The following is a 16,988-nucleotide window of genomic DNA, read 5'->3' as shown; positions in this document are numbered from 1 at the left end:
CAGCTGCATGATTTGCCCGCACTTATCATAGTTCCTTCTGAAAAAATACTCCCTTCAATTCAATTCATCTAACGCAGTTCCTGATTTTGTTAACAACGTTATTTCTGTGCCACTCACCACAAAAGCAAAAGGTGATGTAAAATGTCATCGTCCTACAGACAGGGATTTATAACCACCCACTGAATCAACAAAACTAAAAGCAACAGATTTCGAAGACCTTTACTGTGAGTTACATGTACATATAAGGACATCAGTCAATTGAAGAGAAACTGCACTAAGGCCCTTATCATATGGTTTCACGTGACTGCGCAGAAAAAGCAACTATGGGTGGGCCGGGAGGGCATAGGCCAACCCACCTGGGGAAGCGCAGACCCACCCCTGGGGATAAATTGTTTTTTATTCCACAAAAGCGCGGCTTTTTTACAGCAGAAATACTCCTCCCCCGCGCGCAGAGTGAGAAGCCAGATGTGGAAGGTCCTGGACTCTCATGGTTACACGTGGTCTGCGGTTGTGAAGCCTGGTTGGACATACTGCCAACAATCTCTAAAAACGACAGTTGGAGTGCGGCTTACAGTAGAGAAATTAATATTTAACATTCTCTGGCAACAACTCTGGTGGAGCATTCCTGCAGTCAGTGCAAATGCCAATTGGCAACACTCCTCACACTTGAGACATCTGTTGCATTGTGTTGTGTGACAAAAATGCACATTTTAGACGTGTCCTTTTATCCATTAGTCTCCCAGCACAAGGTTGCACCTTTTTATATGATCATGGTTGTTTAATCAGGTTCTTGATATGCCACACGCTGGTCGGCTTGATGGATTATACTTTGGAAACGAGAAATGCTCAATAACAGTCGGATTAAAACATTTTGTGATAAAATATGAGTGAAACCTAAGATTTTGTGCGTAATGCGAAAAACTTCCTTACATGGATTTTATGTTTTTTCATGTCTACATAAATGTAAAGCACCAAGACCCTACCCTCCTCCACTCCAAACTAGAGGCTGCAAGAGAAAAATATAAAGTGCGAGCAAACACTAGTACTTCCTCTCCAAGTCTAGCTGTTTATCCCCACACATTCCTGCAGACAGGGTCACTTGAAATACAAGAAGCAGCTTTAGTCCTGCCAGACATCTCTCAATCTAGATAGCACCTGAGCAAGAAGCAAGTCTTTAGTGTCTGCCAGCAATCTCTCAACAGATAGCACTGAGCAAGAAGCAGCTTTAGTCCTGCAGACTATCTCTCAACAGATAGCACATGAACAAGAAGCAGCTTTAGTCCTTGCCAGACATCTCTCAACAGATAACACTGAGCAAGAAGCAGCTTTAGTCCTGCAGACAGTCTCCCAACTGATAGCACTGAGCAAGAAGCAGCTTTAGGTCTGCCAGACATCTCTCAACAGATAGCACTGAACAAGAAGCAGCTTTAGGTCTGCAGACATCTCTCAACAGATAGACTGAACAAGGAGCAGCTTTAGTCTGCCAGACATCTCTCAACAGATAGCAATGAACAAGAAGCAGCTTTGGGTCTCCAGACATCTCTCAACAGATAGCACTGAACAAGAAGCAGCTTTAGGTCTGCCAGACACATCTCTCAACAGATAGCACTGAACAAAAGCAGCTTTATCCAGCCAGACATCTCTCAAAGATAGCACTAGCAGCAAGACAGCATTTGGTGCTGCCAGACATCTCTCAACAGATAGCACATGAGCAAGAAGCAGCTTTAGGTCTGCCAGACATCTCTAAGCACAGATAGCACTGAACAAGAAGCAGCTTATAGGTCTGCAGACACTCTTCAACAGATAGCACTGAACAAGAAGCAGCTTTTGTCTGCCAGACATCCCCAACACAGTGGTTCCCAAACTTTTTATAGTCCCCTCTCACTATGAACATTCAACTCCAGCTGCGTACCCCCTCTAGCACAGGGTCAGCGCACTTTCAAACGTTGTTTTTTTCCATCATTGTAAGCCTGCCACACACACACACTATACGATACATTAAACTCAAGAATGGGTGTAGTTTTTGTCACAACCCGGCTCATGGAAGTGACAAAGAGCTCTTATAGGACAGGGCACAATAATAATATCTATATCATTTTGCTCTTTATTTAACCATCTTACATATAAAACTTTATTTGTTCATCAAAAAATTGTGACTAACTCGCCGCAGTTAATGAGAAGGTGTGCTTGAAAGGATGCACATACTCCGCAATGTTGGGTTGTATTGGAGAGAGTCTCAGCTTAAATCATTGACCACACACAATCTGTGCCTGTATTTAGTTTTATGCTAGTAAGGGCCGAGAACACACTCACACATACTGTAGGTAGTGTTGCAATAGGGCATCAGTCGTCTTAACAGGCGCATCTGCCAACAAAGATACTCTGAGCACAGCCCAACCCATAAATATGGCAGTGGCTTCTGATTTAAATCAGTCACAAGAACCCGCTCGATGCTGCGAATTCGATGAGGCCCTCTTGTTCAGATATCGGTAAGTGGACTGGAGGCAGGGCATGAAAGGGATAACAAATCCAGTTGTTTGTGTCATCCGTTTCGGGAAAGTACATGCGTAATTGCGCACCCAACTCACTCAGGTGCTTCACTATATCACATTTGAAATTGTTCTTAAGCTCATTTGAACACAAAAAAATCATACAATGAGGGAAAGACCTGTGTGTTGTCCTTGTTAATGCAGACAGAGAAGAGCTCCAACTTCTTAATCATAGACTCAATATTGTCCCACACATTGAATATAGTTGCGTAGAGTCCCTGTAATCCTAGATTCAGATCATTCAGGTGAGAAAAAACATCACCCAGATAGGCCAGTCGTGTGAGAAACTCGTCATCATGCAAGCGGTCAGACAAGTGAAAATTATGGTCAGTAAAGAAAACTTTAAGCTCGTCTCAAAAAAGAACATGTCAATAACCAGCGCACTTGTGTATGTTGTAAAAGCGTTACATGGTCGCTGCCCATATCATTACATAGTGCAGAAAATACACGAGTTCAGGGGCCTTGCTTTAACAAAGTTAACCATTTTCATTGTATTGTCCAAAACGTCTTTCAAGCTGTCAGGCATTCCCTTGGCAGCAAGAGCCTCTCGGTGGATTCTGCAGTGTACCCAAGTGGCGCGGGAGAAACTGTTTGCACGCGTGTTACCACTCCACTAGGTCTCCTGTCATGGCTTTTGCACCATCAGTACAGATACCAACACATCTTGACCACCAAAGTCCATTTGATGTCACAAAGCTGTCCAGTACTTTAAAAATATCCTCTCCTGTTGTCCTGGTTTCCAGTGGTTTGCAGAAGAGGATGTCTTCCCTCAATTGACCCCCATAAAAGTAACAGACATATACCAGGTTTTTTTGGGCCATATTTTTTAAATTGGCATGTTTTGTTTCTAAAAGTTGGCGCAAGAGTGAAGGTTTCGAGTTGTGAGATAGTACTATTGCCACACACTGTGGCTGAGGAAAGGCACTACTCCCAATATAAGTGAACCCCAAATCAATGTAGTTCTCATCATATTTGCGCCTCTTCGATGGTCCAACGTCCCTGTCTGTTGTGCGGTGTTTTCCCGGGTAAGGGGGCAGTAGCTCTTCGGCTGCATCAGATTCACAACTGGACTAACAACAAATGTGGAATTACTGATGCTAGCATTGGATGTGCTCGTGGAAGCAGAACAACTTGTGTCGTTGACAGGTGCAGGTGTAGTACAGCTGGTGGTAGCAGTACTACCAGTAGAGCTGGTATGTGTCTCTATGGACTCAGGCCTTACTTGTTTAACCATTTATCAATTTTTGTGCCAACAGAATGAGCAGTAGCTACGTTTGGCTACATACGGACCGTTGGTAGAATTCCCTCGAGAGAGTAACAGCTAATGTGATTAGATGTTAATTATTTGACTAGGCTACCTGTATTTGACATTGTGTTATTTCACTGAACACTAGATGGTTTACTTGTATTTTTGGCAGTTAAACGAGGCTACTCAGGAGAGAGAAAAAAACTCACCTAATTGTTTGGCTTTTTGGAAAATAAACAAATTTTATTTTTTATTAAAATGTGAAAAAGGGTTTTATTTGTCGTACCACCGACGGCATTGCGCGTACCCCAGTTTGGGAATACCTGCCCCAACAGATAGCTTTGAGCAAGAAGCAGCTTTAGGGCTGCCGACATGTATTGATGTGCTGAACACACACACAGGATGGAGCCAATGCCGTTTAAACTGGAGGAAAGCACAGGAAGTGGCTGCTTAGAGAGGAGCTGGTGGATTTTATTGATGCCCTGGCTGGGCCTTTATGCACATAAGCAATAACCACGTGGCAAAATGACTCCAGTGAGTATTCCCCCCAGCTGACACACACAACCCTTGGCTATACATCGTTAATTAATAGAAGAACATCAAACCCCTCCTGCTTCTAAACATGTTGACTTTACACTGCAGTGTCCTCTCAGCTGATTATACTGACTTCAACCATGTCTATTGGCTATTGTCTCCCTATGAGCCAGGCGTGTGTGTTAGCAGCAGGTTTGTAGGAGGGCTTAATCCCAGATAGCGGCAAGACTATCAGACATTTACACACCCAGATCTGACTGGAAAGGTGTTTAAGATGTAGGAAAGGAGAGAGCATGTGAAGTGGGATGCTTAAGAGATGGAGATTATTACAGAGTGCAACATGGACTGTGTCCCAAATGGCACCCTATTCCCTTTATAGTGCACTACTTTTGACCAGGGGCTATAGGGCTCTGGTTAAAAGTGCACTATAAAAAGGGAATAGGGTGCCATTTGGGACACACACAGGGTTGGTGACATCACTCTGGTATGAGGAGCTCTGTGGTGGAGAGCGCTATATTAACAAAGTGTCTCAGGGTAGGAGTGCTGATCTAGGATCAGTTTGGCCTTTCAGATCATAATGAATCAGACAGGGAGAGAGGTGATCCAGCACTTATACTGTGAGACGATGTGAAACAGGTAAATCCAGGTGAGAACATCCATTTAGAGAAGAATGGATGACGTCAGTAACACAGCAGTGGAACGGCAATATTCACACTCCTGCTCAGTCAAAATAAAACATTTTTGCTCTGAAATATCTACAAATCATAGGGATGATTGATTATAAAGGATCAATTAAAATGGCCTGGTCTAGAAGGCAGACATGATAGTTAGACCCGTGACTGATGATGCAGAGAGAGCTAGACCCATCTAGAAGCGCTGACTGGCATTATTACTGTGAACATGTCAACCAATGCCATTAGCATCGCTACCCCACCGCAATCAACAAGCAGAGGTCAATCCTGGGTTAAAACAAAGGAGACATTACTCCTGGCTTTAAAATGAGCCTGTAGCCAATCATCTGATCATATTGGGGCTTCCACAAACGTCAGAGCCTTAGTGCCGAGCAGCAACAGTAATTGGCTCTCCTTGACAGGCCGTGTCATTAAGTGAGGCAAACTGTAACCTCTGAAGGGGTTCAGTTCAGCCGAGGGGGTTGAGAGACACCAGACAAAAAGGCAGTAAAAACGTTGTTGTGTATCGCGCCTGGCAAGGGGAGACAAATGTGCAGGGCCAAATGATCCAGTGTGACCTTGGTAGAGAGGTAGGTGAGAGGGTAGCCACGTGGAAGGAGATAGGAGGTGGGGGGGACCCGCTGGCCACAAAGTAAGCAAAATGGTTAACGTTCATCTTCCTCCCATGTGCAAAACCAGTTTAGACACGTCAGATGTATTCAACATTTCGGTTTAACTGAACTCTTTTAATGTCAATAAAACATACAAAATTAAAACCTTAAAAGTCTATCCAATATATTCTGAAAAAAATATAAAAATGTTAATTGACCAGAAGCAGAAAGAAACAATACTAGACAACATCAAGATGAAGAAAAGAAGATATGACATATGATTTATGCTGAGTGGCACAGCTGACTGAAACTGCTTACAGAACCATGTTAGGTATATAAAGGAAGACCAATCAAAACACCCACCTTCAGACGTTCAGCCTCTGGAAGCATTGGATGGCGTAAGCAAAATGGAAATCATGTCACTAAGCCTATGACAAGGCATAGTGTAGCTATGACAACATATGCTATACCAAGGCTATCCAGTCTTTGCACGTCTACTCAACTGCCTAAAGGGCTATTTGAGCCAAAACTTGCAAGGAGAAAGGCTTCCACGTGTGCTTGGTGATGGCTAAAAAGACTGACAGAACGCATCGTTCTTCCCCTCCTGTGGTCCTGATTGATTGAAACACCAGGAAGTTATTGAGAAGACTTCCTCAAGCACACAGTAGGCATGATGAGGGAGGAGCCACATGAGGGGGTGGGGGGAGCCACATGATGAGGGGGTGGGGGAGCCACATTGATGGAGGGGGTGGGGGGAGGCCACATGATGAGGGGGTGGGGGGAGCCACATGATGAGGGGGTGGGGGGAGCCACTGATGAGGGGGTGGGGGGAGCAACATACTGCACGTACAAAATGAAAGGAACAAGGAGGAATGGATGGATGGATGAAGAGAGAGTGGGAAGGGGAATGGTGTTGTTTCTACGCTGCCGACCGTCGTCGGATGATAAACGCTCCTCTTTGTAGCTGTCCCAGGTAGATCCTCATCTTGGTGCTGTCGCTGGTCTTCCTCACCCAGATCTGAGGGGAAACCCAACCAATAGGACTCATTATGGTCATTTACAAAAGAGCCTCTATATAAGAAAGGCATGGTGCTCATCATATCAGGACTTCCAGAGCACATCAAAAGAGCATTCCACAATTTATATACTATATTAAACATATCAGGCCATTTATATACTATATTAAACATATCAGGCCATTTTAGGAAAACTACCATTTTTTCCATCCTCTCATCCAGCTTGAAATGAAAAACACATACAAGCGAAGATCTCAATCTTGTTTTATGCTAAGAGTCCCAAAAATTAGAACAGCGCATGGAAAAATGGCCCTTTCGCTTAGCCACCTGGTGTTGGAATTCCCTCCAAGCCAACCCAAAACTCCAGGACCTCTTGTCCCTGGAGAAGGTCAAAGGACAAATAGAGGAACAGGTTGTTGAGACATGTCGTTGTTCCTGGTCGTCACCCCATGTCACTTGTTTGCGTTGCCTTATGTAAGGAAGCATATTGTTTTACTTCAGACGGTTTGCTGTTGTATGTATGCTGCTGTCTGTTGTCCGTTTTGCCATTTCATTTTTAGCCCGTCCCCACAGGAGGCCTTTTGCCAGGCCATCTTGTAAATAAGAATTTGTTCTTAAATTTAATTGCCTGGTTAAGTTTTTTTTTTTTTATTACACCACCACCATACAATACTTACACTGCAGTATGGACAGACTACTACGACCACCATAACTCTATACTAGCAAGTCATGCATCCCTCTAATATATAATGGATTAAAGTGGTACAAGCATAAAGCTGTGGAAATGAGAACTGAAACCCACCTCATTTGTTCCCACTGAGCTGATGACACAACTGATCTTGGTGCTCTCCTTGGACTCCAGGTGGATGGCCTGGCTCTTATGATACCTGATGGGAACACCACAAGAATAAAAAAATGTTTAACTACAAATAGCACAAAACATTAGCAACACAAAACTTCCTCACACCCTGGAAAATTAATGCTTGGTGGTTTATGATAATTATCTTAAAATTGCAGTCTGTAGGAATTTCTAAGCACTGTCTTTTTGAAACCATGACCTAGAAAATATTACATGTAGCTCACTTAGTATAACAGGATCAATTATCTGGCATTGTGTGAGGGGTAAGAGGAGGAATTACTTCTATTTAACTAGGCAAGTCAGTTAAGAACAAATTCTCATTTACAATGATGGCCTACCGGGAAACAGTGGGTTAACTGCCTTGTTCAGGGGCAGAACGACACATTTTTAATCTGTCAACTCGGGGATTCGATCTAGCAACCTTTCGGTTACTGGCCCAACGCTCTAACCACTAGGCTATCTGCTGCCCCAGGAATCAGTCCACTCAGATAAGGACTTCGAAACCTATAGGATAATATCCTCGAGCACACAATCCCTTAAAGGTTATAATAGATTCTGACAATGCTGTAATGGAGAGAAACAAAATGGCCAAAAGCCAGGTAGTCTGATTGTGGCTGAGGAGAGAGTCCCTGAGGTAAGTGAAAAGGAGTGACAGCTGGAACAGACAGAATTAGTAAAAGGTTTATTTCTTTATTGAAAATATGTCCGCTTGCTTCAGCTGTCTTGCTTTCAAGCAAGCACATTAGATGAAACATAATTACTGGGAGAAAGGAGAAGAATACATGTGGTTTCAACCATGGGTGTGGAGTCTTCACCATCCTCTCCCCTCAGCCTAGGTCTGGTGAGACTGTGGGAGCGAGACCGATAACAGCGAACACTTCACTCAACTGAGATCCCCTCTCTCACTTCAGAATTGATCAAAGGCTACATGAAAGTCATGGAAAGCCATTTTTAATATCACAGAGGAGCACATTTCACATTTTCCACTCTTCAAAAGGAATTATTCATTGGTGCGTGATGTCCTATGCAGAGAGCTACTCTTTACCCAAAGGGCCTGAGAGGACAGATTATCCCATCCAAGCAAACACTGTCATTTCTGTCAGCCTGTGGAACTATCACCAAATGGCATACTGCTCTGTATGCCAAAACCCATGTTCCATCCTCATGATAGCGATGTAATGTAATTCCATGGTGACAGGTAGTATGAGCCTGCCTGGTTAACATTCCAGCCACCCATTGATTAATATGAAATATGACCTATTGGCCAGAGGGAATGTTACTACAAACATGATTACCATTTCTTGAATCTTGTTTTTGAGAAGTCTTAAAAAAACAGACATATCAGCAAAGCCAAGAATTCTTCAGTAAGTAGAGCATGAGGATTTACAAGGCGGTGGCGCCATCTAGTGGCTAATAAAAGTCAACAGCATCATGAATTAAAACACTCAGTATTATATTATAGGGAACCAGTTCAGTAGATCTTATATTTAGACCAATCCTATTAAAACAGCGATAAACCACAACAGCATACAATAAAAGTACAAAATTCCCCCTTTTGCTGTGTTTTTATTATTATTTTTAAATGGTCTAATCAACCAAATGAAAAAGAGTCAGTGTGCATGTACCATCTCTTGTCGTAGTACAGCTTTCCCTCTTCAATGCGGGCCTCATAGCGCTGTGAGGGGGCCTCCATTGGAATGGTGGGCATTTGGTCTGGAGACGACGGAGACACTGGGGGAGAAAACATTGCGTGAGAAAAACAAAAGTAATTTCAATGTAAATAGTTAATTTACTAAAAACGCAGCCAGCCCGGGAGTTCTTGATGTTTAATGTATATAAAATGAACATGTTTTTGTAGTCTGAACAAAAATCCTGTATAATAACTTGATTCATCCTCATTTTGGCTTGATGGCATTTAGACTGAAATAAAACAATCCTAACAGTTGTAAAAAATGGACTGCTCACATACCTGGACGCTTAGGGGATTTCAGCTGCTTGTTCAGTATTCGCAGATCTTCCAGGATCTGGTCATCGGTTAGCAAATAGTTCAGCTGAGGTGTGGATTGTTAAGGACAACTCGTCTCAATCAAATCATAATTTGTGTGTGTATGTGTGTATATATATATACATTTCTGTAAAGGGGTAAAAACTGTATCTGGTAAGTTTTAACCCTGTGAAAATGTGAAAAAATGTGAAATGTAACTAATCGGTCAAGACGAGATTCTTTGAATCTGGACAGTGCCTAACATGGATCAACACTGTTGTAGACAAGACAGCAGAGTGATTGGACTTCTAGTAAAGGATATCAGGTGCAGGTTTTCTCCGCTTGTCTGGAATGGGGACGGGATCGTTGGGCCGCCTCCTTAACTTCCGGGTCATGATGGGTTTCACCTCCATGGAATCTACACAGGGGTAATATGGAATGAGCTCGCTGCCATGCACCAGACACCGTAGCAATAGTATTACTAGTCCACCTGTCATAGCACATCGACTTCAATGGGAATGCACATTCTAGTAATTATATGGGTGACACTCACGTGGGTATAACACAGAGAAAGCTATATTGGTATATGTACACCGAGTATACAAAACTTGGGCTCCCGAGTGGCGCAGCGGTCTAAGGCACTGCATCTCAGTGCGAGAGGTGTCACTACAGACAACCTGGTTTGAATCCAGGCTGTATCACAACAGGCCGTGATTGGGAGTCCCATAAGACGGTGCAAAATTGGCCGAGCATCGTCTGGGTTTGGCCGTCATTGTAAATAAGAATTTGATCTTAACGGACTTCCCTAGTTAAATAAAAAGGTAAAAAAGAACACCTGCTCTTTCCGAGAGACTAACCAGTTGAATCTTATGATCCCTTATTGAAGTCAACTGTTAAATCCACTTCAAATCAGTGTAGATTAAGGGGAGGAGACAGGTTAAAGAAGGATGTTTAAGCCTTTGAGACATGGATTGTATGTGTGCCATTCAGAGGGTGAATGGGCAGGACAAAATATTTAAGTGTCTTTGAACAGGGTATGGTAGTAGGTGCCAGGCGCACCGGTTTGAGTGTGTCAAGAACTGCAACACTGTTTTAACAAGAATAGTCCACCACCCAAAGGACATCCAGCCAACTTGACACAACTGTGGGAAGCATTGGAGTCAACATGGGCCAACTCCATATTATGGAGATTATCCCAATGTTTGGTATACTCAGTGTGTGATCCGATTCAAGTCAGTGATCCGATTCAACAGTGCAGTTTTCTAGTACCGGGTCAGACCCCTCTTTGCCTCCAGAGCAACCTGGGCATGGAAATGTTGCTCAGTTGGTATCAAGAGACCTAACGTGTGCCAGGAAAACATTCACCACACCATTACACTACCAGCCTCTATTGGCACCAGGCAGGATGGGGCCATGGACTCATGCTGCTTACGCCAAATCCTGACTCTGCCATCAGTATGCCAACAGGAACCAGGATTCGTCGGACCAGGCAATGTTTTTCCACTCAATTGTCCAGTGTTGGTGATTGCATGCCCAGCTGATAGGAGTGGAACCGGTGTGGTCGTCTGCTGCAATAGCACATCTGTGACAAGGACCGATGAGTTGTGCTTACCGAGAAGCCATTCTGCGCCGTTATTTGCCCATTTGTGGCATGCCTGTTACATTGCACGATTCTTGCCGTTGTCCTTCGACCTGTCATCAACGAGCGGATTTTGTCCACAGGACTGCCGCTAACTGGATATTTTTTTGTTTGTCACACCATTCTCAGTAAAACCCGAGACACTGCCGTGTGTGAAAAGCCCAGGAGGCCGTCTGTTTCTGAGATACTGGAACCAGCGCGACTGGCAGCAACGAACAAACCACCGTCAAAGTCTCTTAGGTCACTCGTTTTGCCAATTCTAACGTTCAATCAAACAGTAACTGAATGCCTACTTTATATAGGCGCAAACTATGTGTAAGCTGGGTGGTGTACCTAATAAACTGGCCAATATGTGTATGTATATGACCTCACAGGTTATACTAACATTACTGCACTAAAACGGAGATATTCAATTGAATGATATAGCATGAAAATCTGCAAGTTAGAGAGCGAGAATAATGTATCTCAGACTTTTAACCCTTGTTAGTACAAAGGTTGTGAGATATAAGATGGGCTTAGAAACTCCATCTCCAAAACACTTCCACTGTATTGACCGAGGATAAAATAAGTTAGCCTTCTTCCTCAGCAAAAACCCACCAACACCCATCAGTCTTTTTTATCCCCCGCCTCAGAGTGAGATGAGGGAGGGAGACAGTCTCAGTGATTCTCCTACCGCCTGTCAGCTCCATTGTTAATTTCTCATTCTCTATCATCTTCTTCTTCTCCTCTAGCTCAGCAATTAAGTTTTCCTTCAGCTCCACCTTCTTATCGTCAAACTCTTTCACAGCCGCCTTCTTCTCTTTGATGTAGTTCCTCTCCACCTGTTCCGTCTGAGAGAGCGAGAGAAGGAACCAGAGAGAGAAGGAACCAGAGAGAGAAGGAACCAGAGAGAGAAGGAACCAGAGAGAGAAGGAACCAGAGATTGTGTCGAAAGGCCATAAAATACATTTAAAAAATTCTATAATTCACAGGTGAAGGATTCAGATGAATTTCCATGTTAGGTAATAATATCAAAACTTCTCTTACCTCAAGTTGGAGAAAGAGATCTATGAGAAAGAAACAGACAAATGACAAAGTTAACGCTCATGTTGACTGCATCGTCAGTTAATCCCTGGCTGTCAGATTGACTTTAAGCAAAAAACCTACCACCACAAAAAAAACATGTTTTTATTCATCACGTACACAGCAGGAATAAATGGTGCAGTAAAATGCTTACAAGCTGGCTCCCTCAAATGCAGCACACACTATTGGTGTTCAAGTTCAAATGACACAGAATGAGGTCTCTCCAAGTGGCAACAACTTAACGGTGACTGAGTGCATCCCAAATGGCACCCTACGCCTTATGGGCCCTGGTCCAAAGTAGTGTACTATATAGGGAGCCATTTAGGGATGAGCACAGTGATACTATTCAACAACAGTGCCATTTTCTTACCAGCATTGCGGACTCTCTCCTTGTATTGTTGGTCCAGCTTCTTCATTCTCTTCTGGTACTCCTGAAGTGTTCCTGCATATACAGCATATACATTTGAAGTCAGAAGTTTACATAGACCTAGGCCAAATACATTTAAACTCAGTTTCATAATTCCTGAAATTTAATCCAAGTAAGAATTCAGTTTGGATCACCACTTTATTTTAAGAAAGTGAAATGTTAGAATAATAGAAAATTATTCCTTTCATCACATTCCCAGTGGGTCAGAAGTGTACATACACTCAATTAGTATTTGGTAGCATTGCCATTAAATTCTTTAAACTTGGGTCAAACGATTTAGGTAGCCTTCCACAAGCATCCCATAATAAGTTTGGTTATTTTGGCCCATTCCTCCTGACAGAGCTGGTGTAATTGAGTCAGGTTTGTAGGCCTCCTTGCTCGCACATGCTTTTCAGTTCTGCCCACAAATTATCTATGATTGAGGTCAGGGCTTTGGCATGGCCACTCCAATACCTTGACCTTGTTGTCCTTAAGCCATTTTGCCTTGGGGTCATTGTCCATTTGAAAGACCCATTTGCGACCAAGCTTTAAACTTCCTGACTGATGTCATGAGATGTTGCTTAAATATATCCACATAATTTTCCTACTTCATGATGCCATCTATTTTGTGAAGTGCACCCCCACAACATGCTGCTGCCACCCCCGTGCTTCACAGTTCGGATAGTGTTCGTCGGCTTGCAAGCCTCCCCCTTTTCCTCCAAACATAACGATGGTGATTATGGCCAAACAGTTCTATTTTTGCTTCATCAGACCAGAGGACATTACTCCAAAAAGTAGTTGCAGTTGCAAACCGTTGTCTGGCTTTTTTAATGGCGGTTTTGGAGCAGTGACTCCTTCCTTGCTGAGTGGCCTTTCAGCTTATGTCGATATAGGACTCGTTTTACTGTGGATATAGATACTTTTGTAACGGTTTCCTCCAGCATCTACACAAGATCCTTCGCTGTTCTGGGATCGATTTGCAGTTCTCGCACCAAAGTACGTTTATCTCTAGGAGAGATGTCTCCTTCCTGAGCGGTATGATGGCTGCGTGGTTCCATGGTTTTTACTTGCATACTATTGTTTGTACAGATTAACATGGTACCTTCAACTGTTTGGAAATTTCTCCCAAGGATGAACCAGACTTGGAGGTCTACAATTTTATTTCTGAGGTCTTGGCTGATTTCTTTTGATTTTCCCATGATGTCAAGCAAAGAGGCACTGAGTTTGAAGGTATGCCTTGAAATAGATCCACAGGTACACCTCCAATTGACTCAAAATATGTCAATTAGCCTATCAGAAGCTTCAAAAGCCATGACATTTTCTGGAATTTTCCAAGCTGTTTAAAGGTACAGTCAGCTTAGTGTATGTAAACTTCTGACCCACTGGAATTGTGATACAGTGAATTATAAGTGAAAACATTTGTCTAAACAATTGTTGGAAAATAACTTGTCATGCACAAATTATAAGTCCTAAACGACTTGCCAAAACTATAGTTTATTAACAAGACATTTGTGGAGTGGTTGAAAAACAAGTTAATGACTCCAACCTAAGTGTACGTAAACTTCCAACTTCAACTGTATGCCTAACTTCTTATCCAACCAATCTCTCAATGCAAAAGAGCACCACCTCTGAGGCTCCGTCATAACAGTTGTGCAAAATGATAAAGGTCGGCTCAGCTCGACTTATGCACGCGGAGGAATTCATGACATTGATAATCACATTGATTGTGAATGCAAAGAGTATAATGAACGGATTATAGGATAGGCCTAATTCATAAACGCTGTGAGGATAATTAGAAACAGTGACACTACCCTCTTGGAGTTGCGTCAACTGCCTTTTCAATGATGCCAGCTTGTCTTGGTACATCCTGAAACCAAATAAAACATGATTATCACAACCAACTACTAAATCTGTAAATGTAGTCCTTCAAGATCAGGCTACATTTTGAACATCCCTTTTGATCCATGTCAACATATATTCTATCCAGTGTAACCGTGCAATTGGTGGACAACACTCACTGTTCTTTGATTTCCACATAGTCATCCTCATCATGTTTCGCCAGGTCAGTTTCACTGGCATCTTCTGTGTCTGAAAGAGGGAGAAAAAAAGGGGGGAAAAATGGCGGACGTCAGTAAGTAGGCTAACAGTTCACCAATATCATATGACATAGGGCCTATGCCAAGAAAACATTCAGAACAATTTGTTCAATAACAAGTCAATGAAATTTCTAATTTTAGGAAAGCTGGAAACAGTAGTAGGATAGATGTAGCTACTCAGTCAAGTTACCTTTATTTGGATCCCCAATGAGTGCGTTACCAGCCATTTCCCTTTAGACTTTTACAAAAATAAACTAACAAAGTAAAACAAGGTCGTCTGATAAATGCGAAATGTTATGTCGTAGGCTAAAGTAGCCACACGCAAGACGGCAAGATAGCCAACTAAGCGTTCAGCTAACAGGCTTGCTCATTTCTATCAAAAAGTTAGCAATTAAATGTTAGACATAATTGCACAGACCGGGCAGTGACTCCAGATTAGTAAACAGTCGTTTCTTATTTGATCAGCCAGCTAATTCTGAACAAAAGGGTTTACATTGAGTGCCTAACATTTGTCCCGTTGCTAACGCGTAGCAAATTGATGAAGCCAAATACGAGAGCGATTTGTCAAGCTAGCCAATTTAGCTATTAGCAACGGCTAATTCAAGACTTGGCAATTGAACTGGTTTTAAATTTTGTTAGATAGATGCAATCTCTGCGTGGCCTGCATGAGAATACGTAGTTAGGTACCTATTTTAGATACCCGACTAGCTCGCTAGCTACTGAGTTTGCCAGCGCAAAGCCAAAGCAGGTTTGCCGGTGACCTGTCAGCTGATGGTAGCTAACGTTAGCTAGCGGCGTAACGTTATCGCTTGCTAGCTAGTTACAACACCAGTGAATGGCCGACTTAGCATTGACAATACTAACACAACTCTCCATCAAATATAGTTAACATGAGTAAGGGTCATTGCTTAATCTGTAGCTATACCCAAAGTTAACAGCACAAATGCAACGTGACATTTGGAATTAGCCTGCATCTGCGCCCGACCGATTTTGGTGGGCCTTAAAACCTAACTAATTTAGCTATCCCAACCAACCACCTTCATCGGCATCTACGCACGTACCCAATGAAATGGCTGGCCTCAAAGTTAACTGGACATGTAAGGAGAGCTGAAATTACAAAATCAAATATAGTTTCTTATACTTCACACCAACAGTGGCAAGACGGTGTCAGAAAAGGCCAATCACTGAAATCATATTGGTGGTAAAGCAAATGAGTCTTTCTTGCCACCTGTCAACGATTACAAATGTTTTACTGAGATTGACTGCCTGCCTGTTACGAACTTAACTCCAGAATCGAGACTCCAAGTCCAATGCACGGTTACTAAGACCACTTGCTCTCTCTTCTATATACTACGTTAGCGCTGTCTGTCCACCACTTGACAACGTTTCGCTGTAGAAAAGTAAAGCCGGGCTTGACCGCTAAACATGAAAGTTGAAAAAGATATGAACTCCTCCCCCATCTACACTAACAGGTAGCTTGCTTGCCAGGGGCGTATTCATTACACCAAAACGAAAAGGGGAGGGACCTACCTGAATTTGCCCAATAGAAACTCTCGTTTTAACTGTTTGGACTCATGATTACACTCCAGCTAAATAACCCGTTAGCGAACAACTAGCTAGCGTCCGCGTCGTGGTGTACGATCCCCACGGATTATAGAAGCCTGTGTTGTTAATTCAACGATGGCTAGCTAGCGTTAGTTACCCAAGCTAGCGCAAACTTTACAGTTCAATGGGGATGGGTTCATTCTAAAAAATAAAATAAAAATGTGCAAAGGTCACACTAGTTTTAGGAGACTATTTGAGAAAACTAACGTTAACGTTTATTAGCAAATATCACAAGAGTTAGAGCTAGCTAACAAATGTGCTACATTGGCGAACCTACCTTCTTCCGAGTCTCTTCCCCTGAAGCTTCGATCATCGTCGTCGTCCACACTATCAAGTTCTTCTTCATCATTGTAATAATCTACCATCGGTGATAGTAAAGTAGAAGCCATTTGATGGCAAGTAAAAATGTAAACAAACGTTAGATAAACAATCGATTTGGAATTTGCAGTTCAGAACAAAACAGCGCCTACATCTGTTAAGACCCCATGATAAGTAAGATGGCCGTTATTGCGCCTGACCAAAATATTGAAAACAAAACTGTAGAGATTATTTTTAAGAGTAATTTTATCACATCTTTGTGTCATGCATATACCAATGTAACAGTATAAATTAAATAGCCTTTTTCCATGAAACAGGGTTAGTTACCAGTATCTTCGCTATATTTGGGCAGTCTAATTAGGCATTTCGAGGTCAGCCCTTGTGCAGAGCAA

The 16,988-nt window shown here is 42.6% G+C and overlaps 1 protein-coding gene across 2 annotated transcripts; it reads right to left on the bottom strand.

Annotated features, from left to right (window-relative positions):
- Positions 1 to 6,431: 6,431 nt before the first annotated feature.
- On the bottom strand, positions 6,432 to 16,774 carry LOC111957805 (sin3 histone deacetylase corepressor complex component SDS3). Of its 2 annotated transcripts, none has more exons than XM_023978823.3 (11): positions 16,556 to 16,774; positions 14,596 to 14,665; positions 14,389 to 14,444; positions 12,542 to 12,613; positions 12,136 to 12,155; positions 11,783 to 11,939; positions 9,793 to 9,888; positions 9,456 to 9,542; positions 9,112 to 9,217; positions 7,430 to 7,514; positions 6,432 to 6,629 (listed from the first exon to the last, which is right to left on the bottom strand). In XM_023978823.3, the coding sequence occupies exons 1-11, from the start codon at positions 16,665 to 16,667 to the stop codon at positions 6,531 to 6,533; spliced, it is 960 nt and encodes a 319-aa protein (XP_023834591.1). In that variant the 5' UTR covers positions 16,668 to 16,774; the 3' UTR covers positions 6,432 to 6,530. The 2 variants fall into 2 exon arrangements, with proteins under 2 accessions (XP_023834591.1, XP_023834593.1); XM_023978825.3 differs by lacking the exon at positions 16,556 to 16,774 and adding an exon at positions 14,864 to 15,386.
- Positions 16,775 to 16,988: the final 214 nt, after the last annotated feature.

Source organism: Salvelinus sp. IW2-2015, linkage group LG33 (assembly GCF_002910315.2).
Source record: "Salvelinus sp. IW2-2015 linkage group LG33, ASM291031v2, whole genome shotgun sequence".
Taxonomy (NCBI): domain Eukaryota; kingdom Metazoa; phylum Chordata; class Actinopteri; order Salmoniformes; family Salmonidae; genus Salvelinus; species Salvelinus sp. IW2-2015.
Note: the sequence above shows the minus strand (reverse complement) of the source record. Positions and strands in the feature narration are given on the sequence as shown.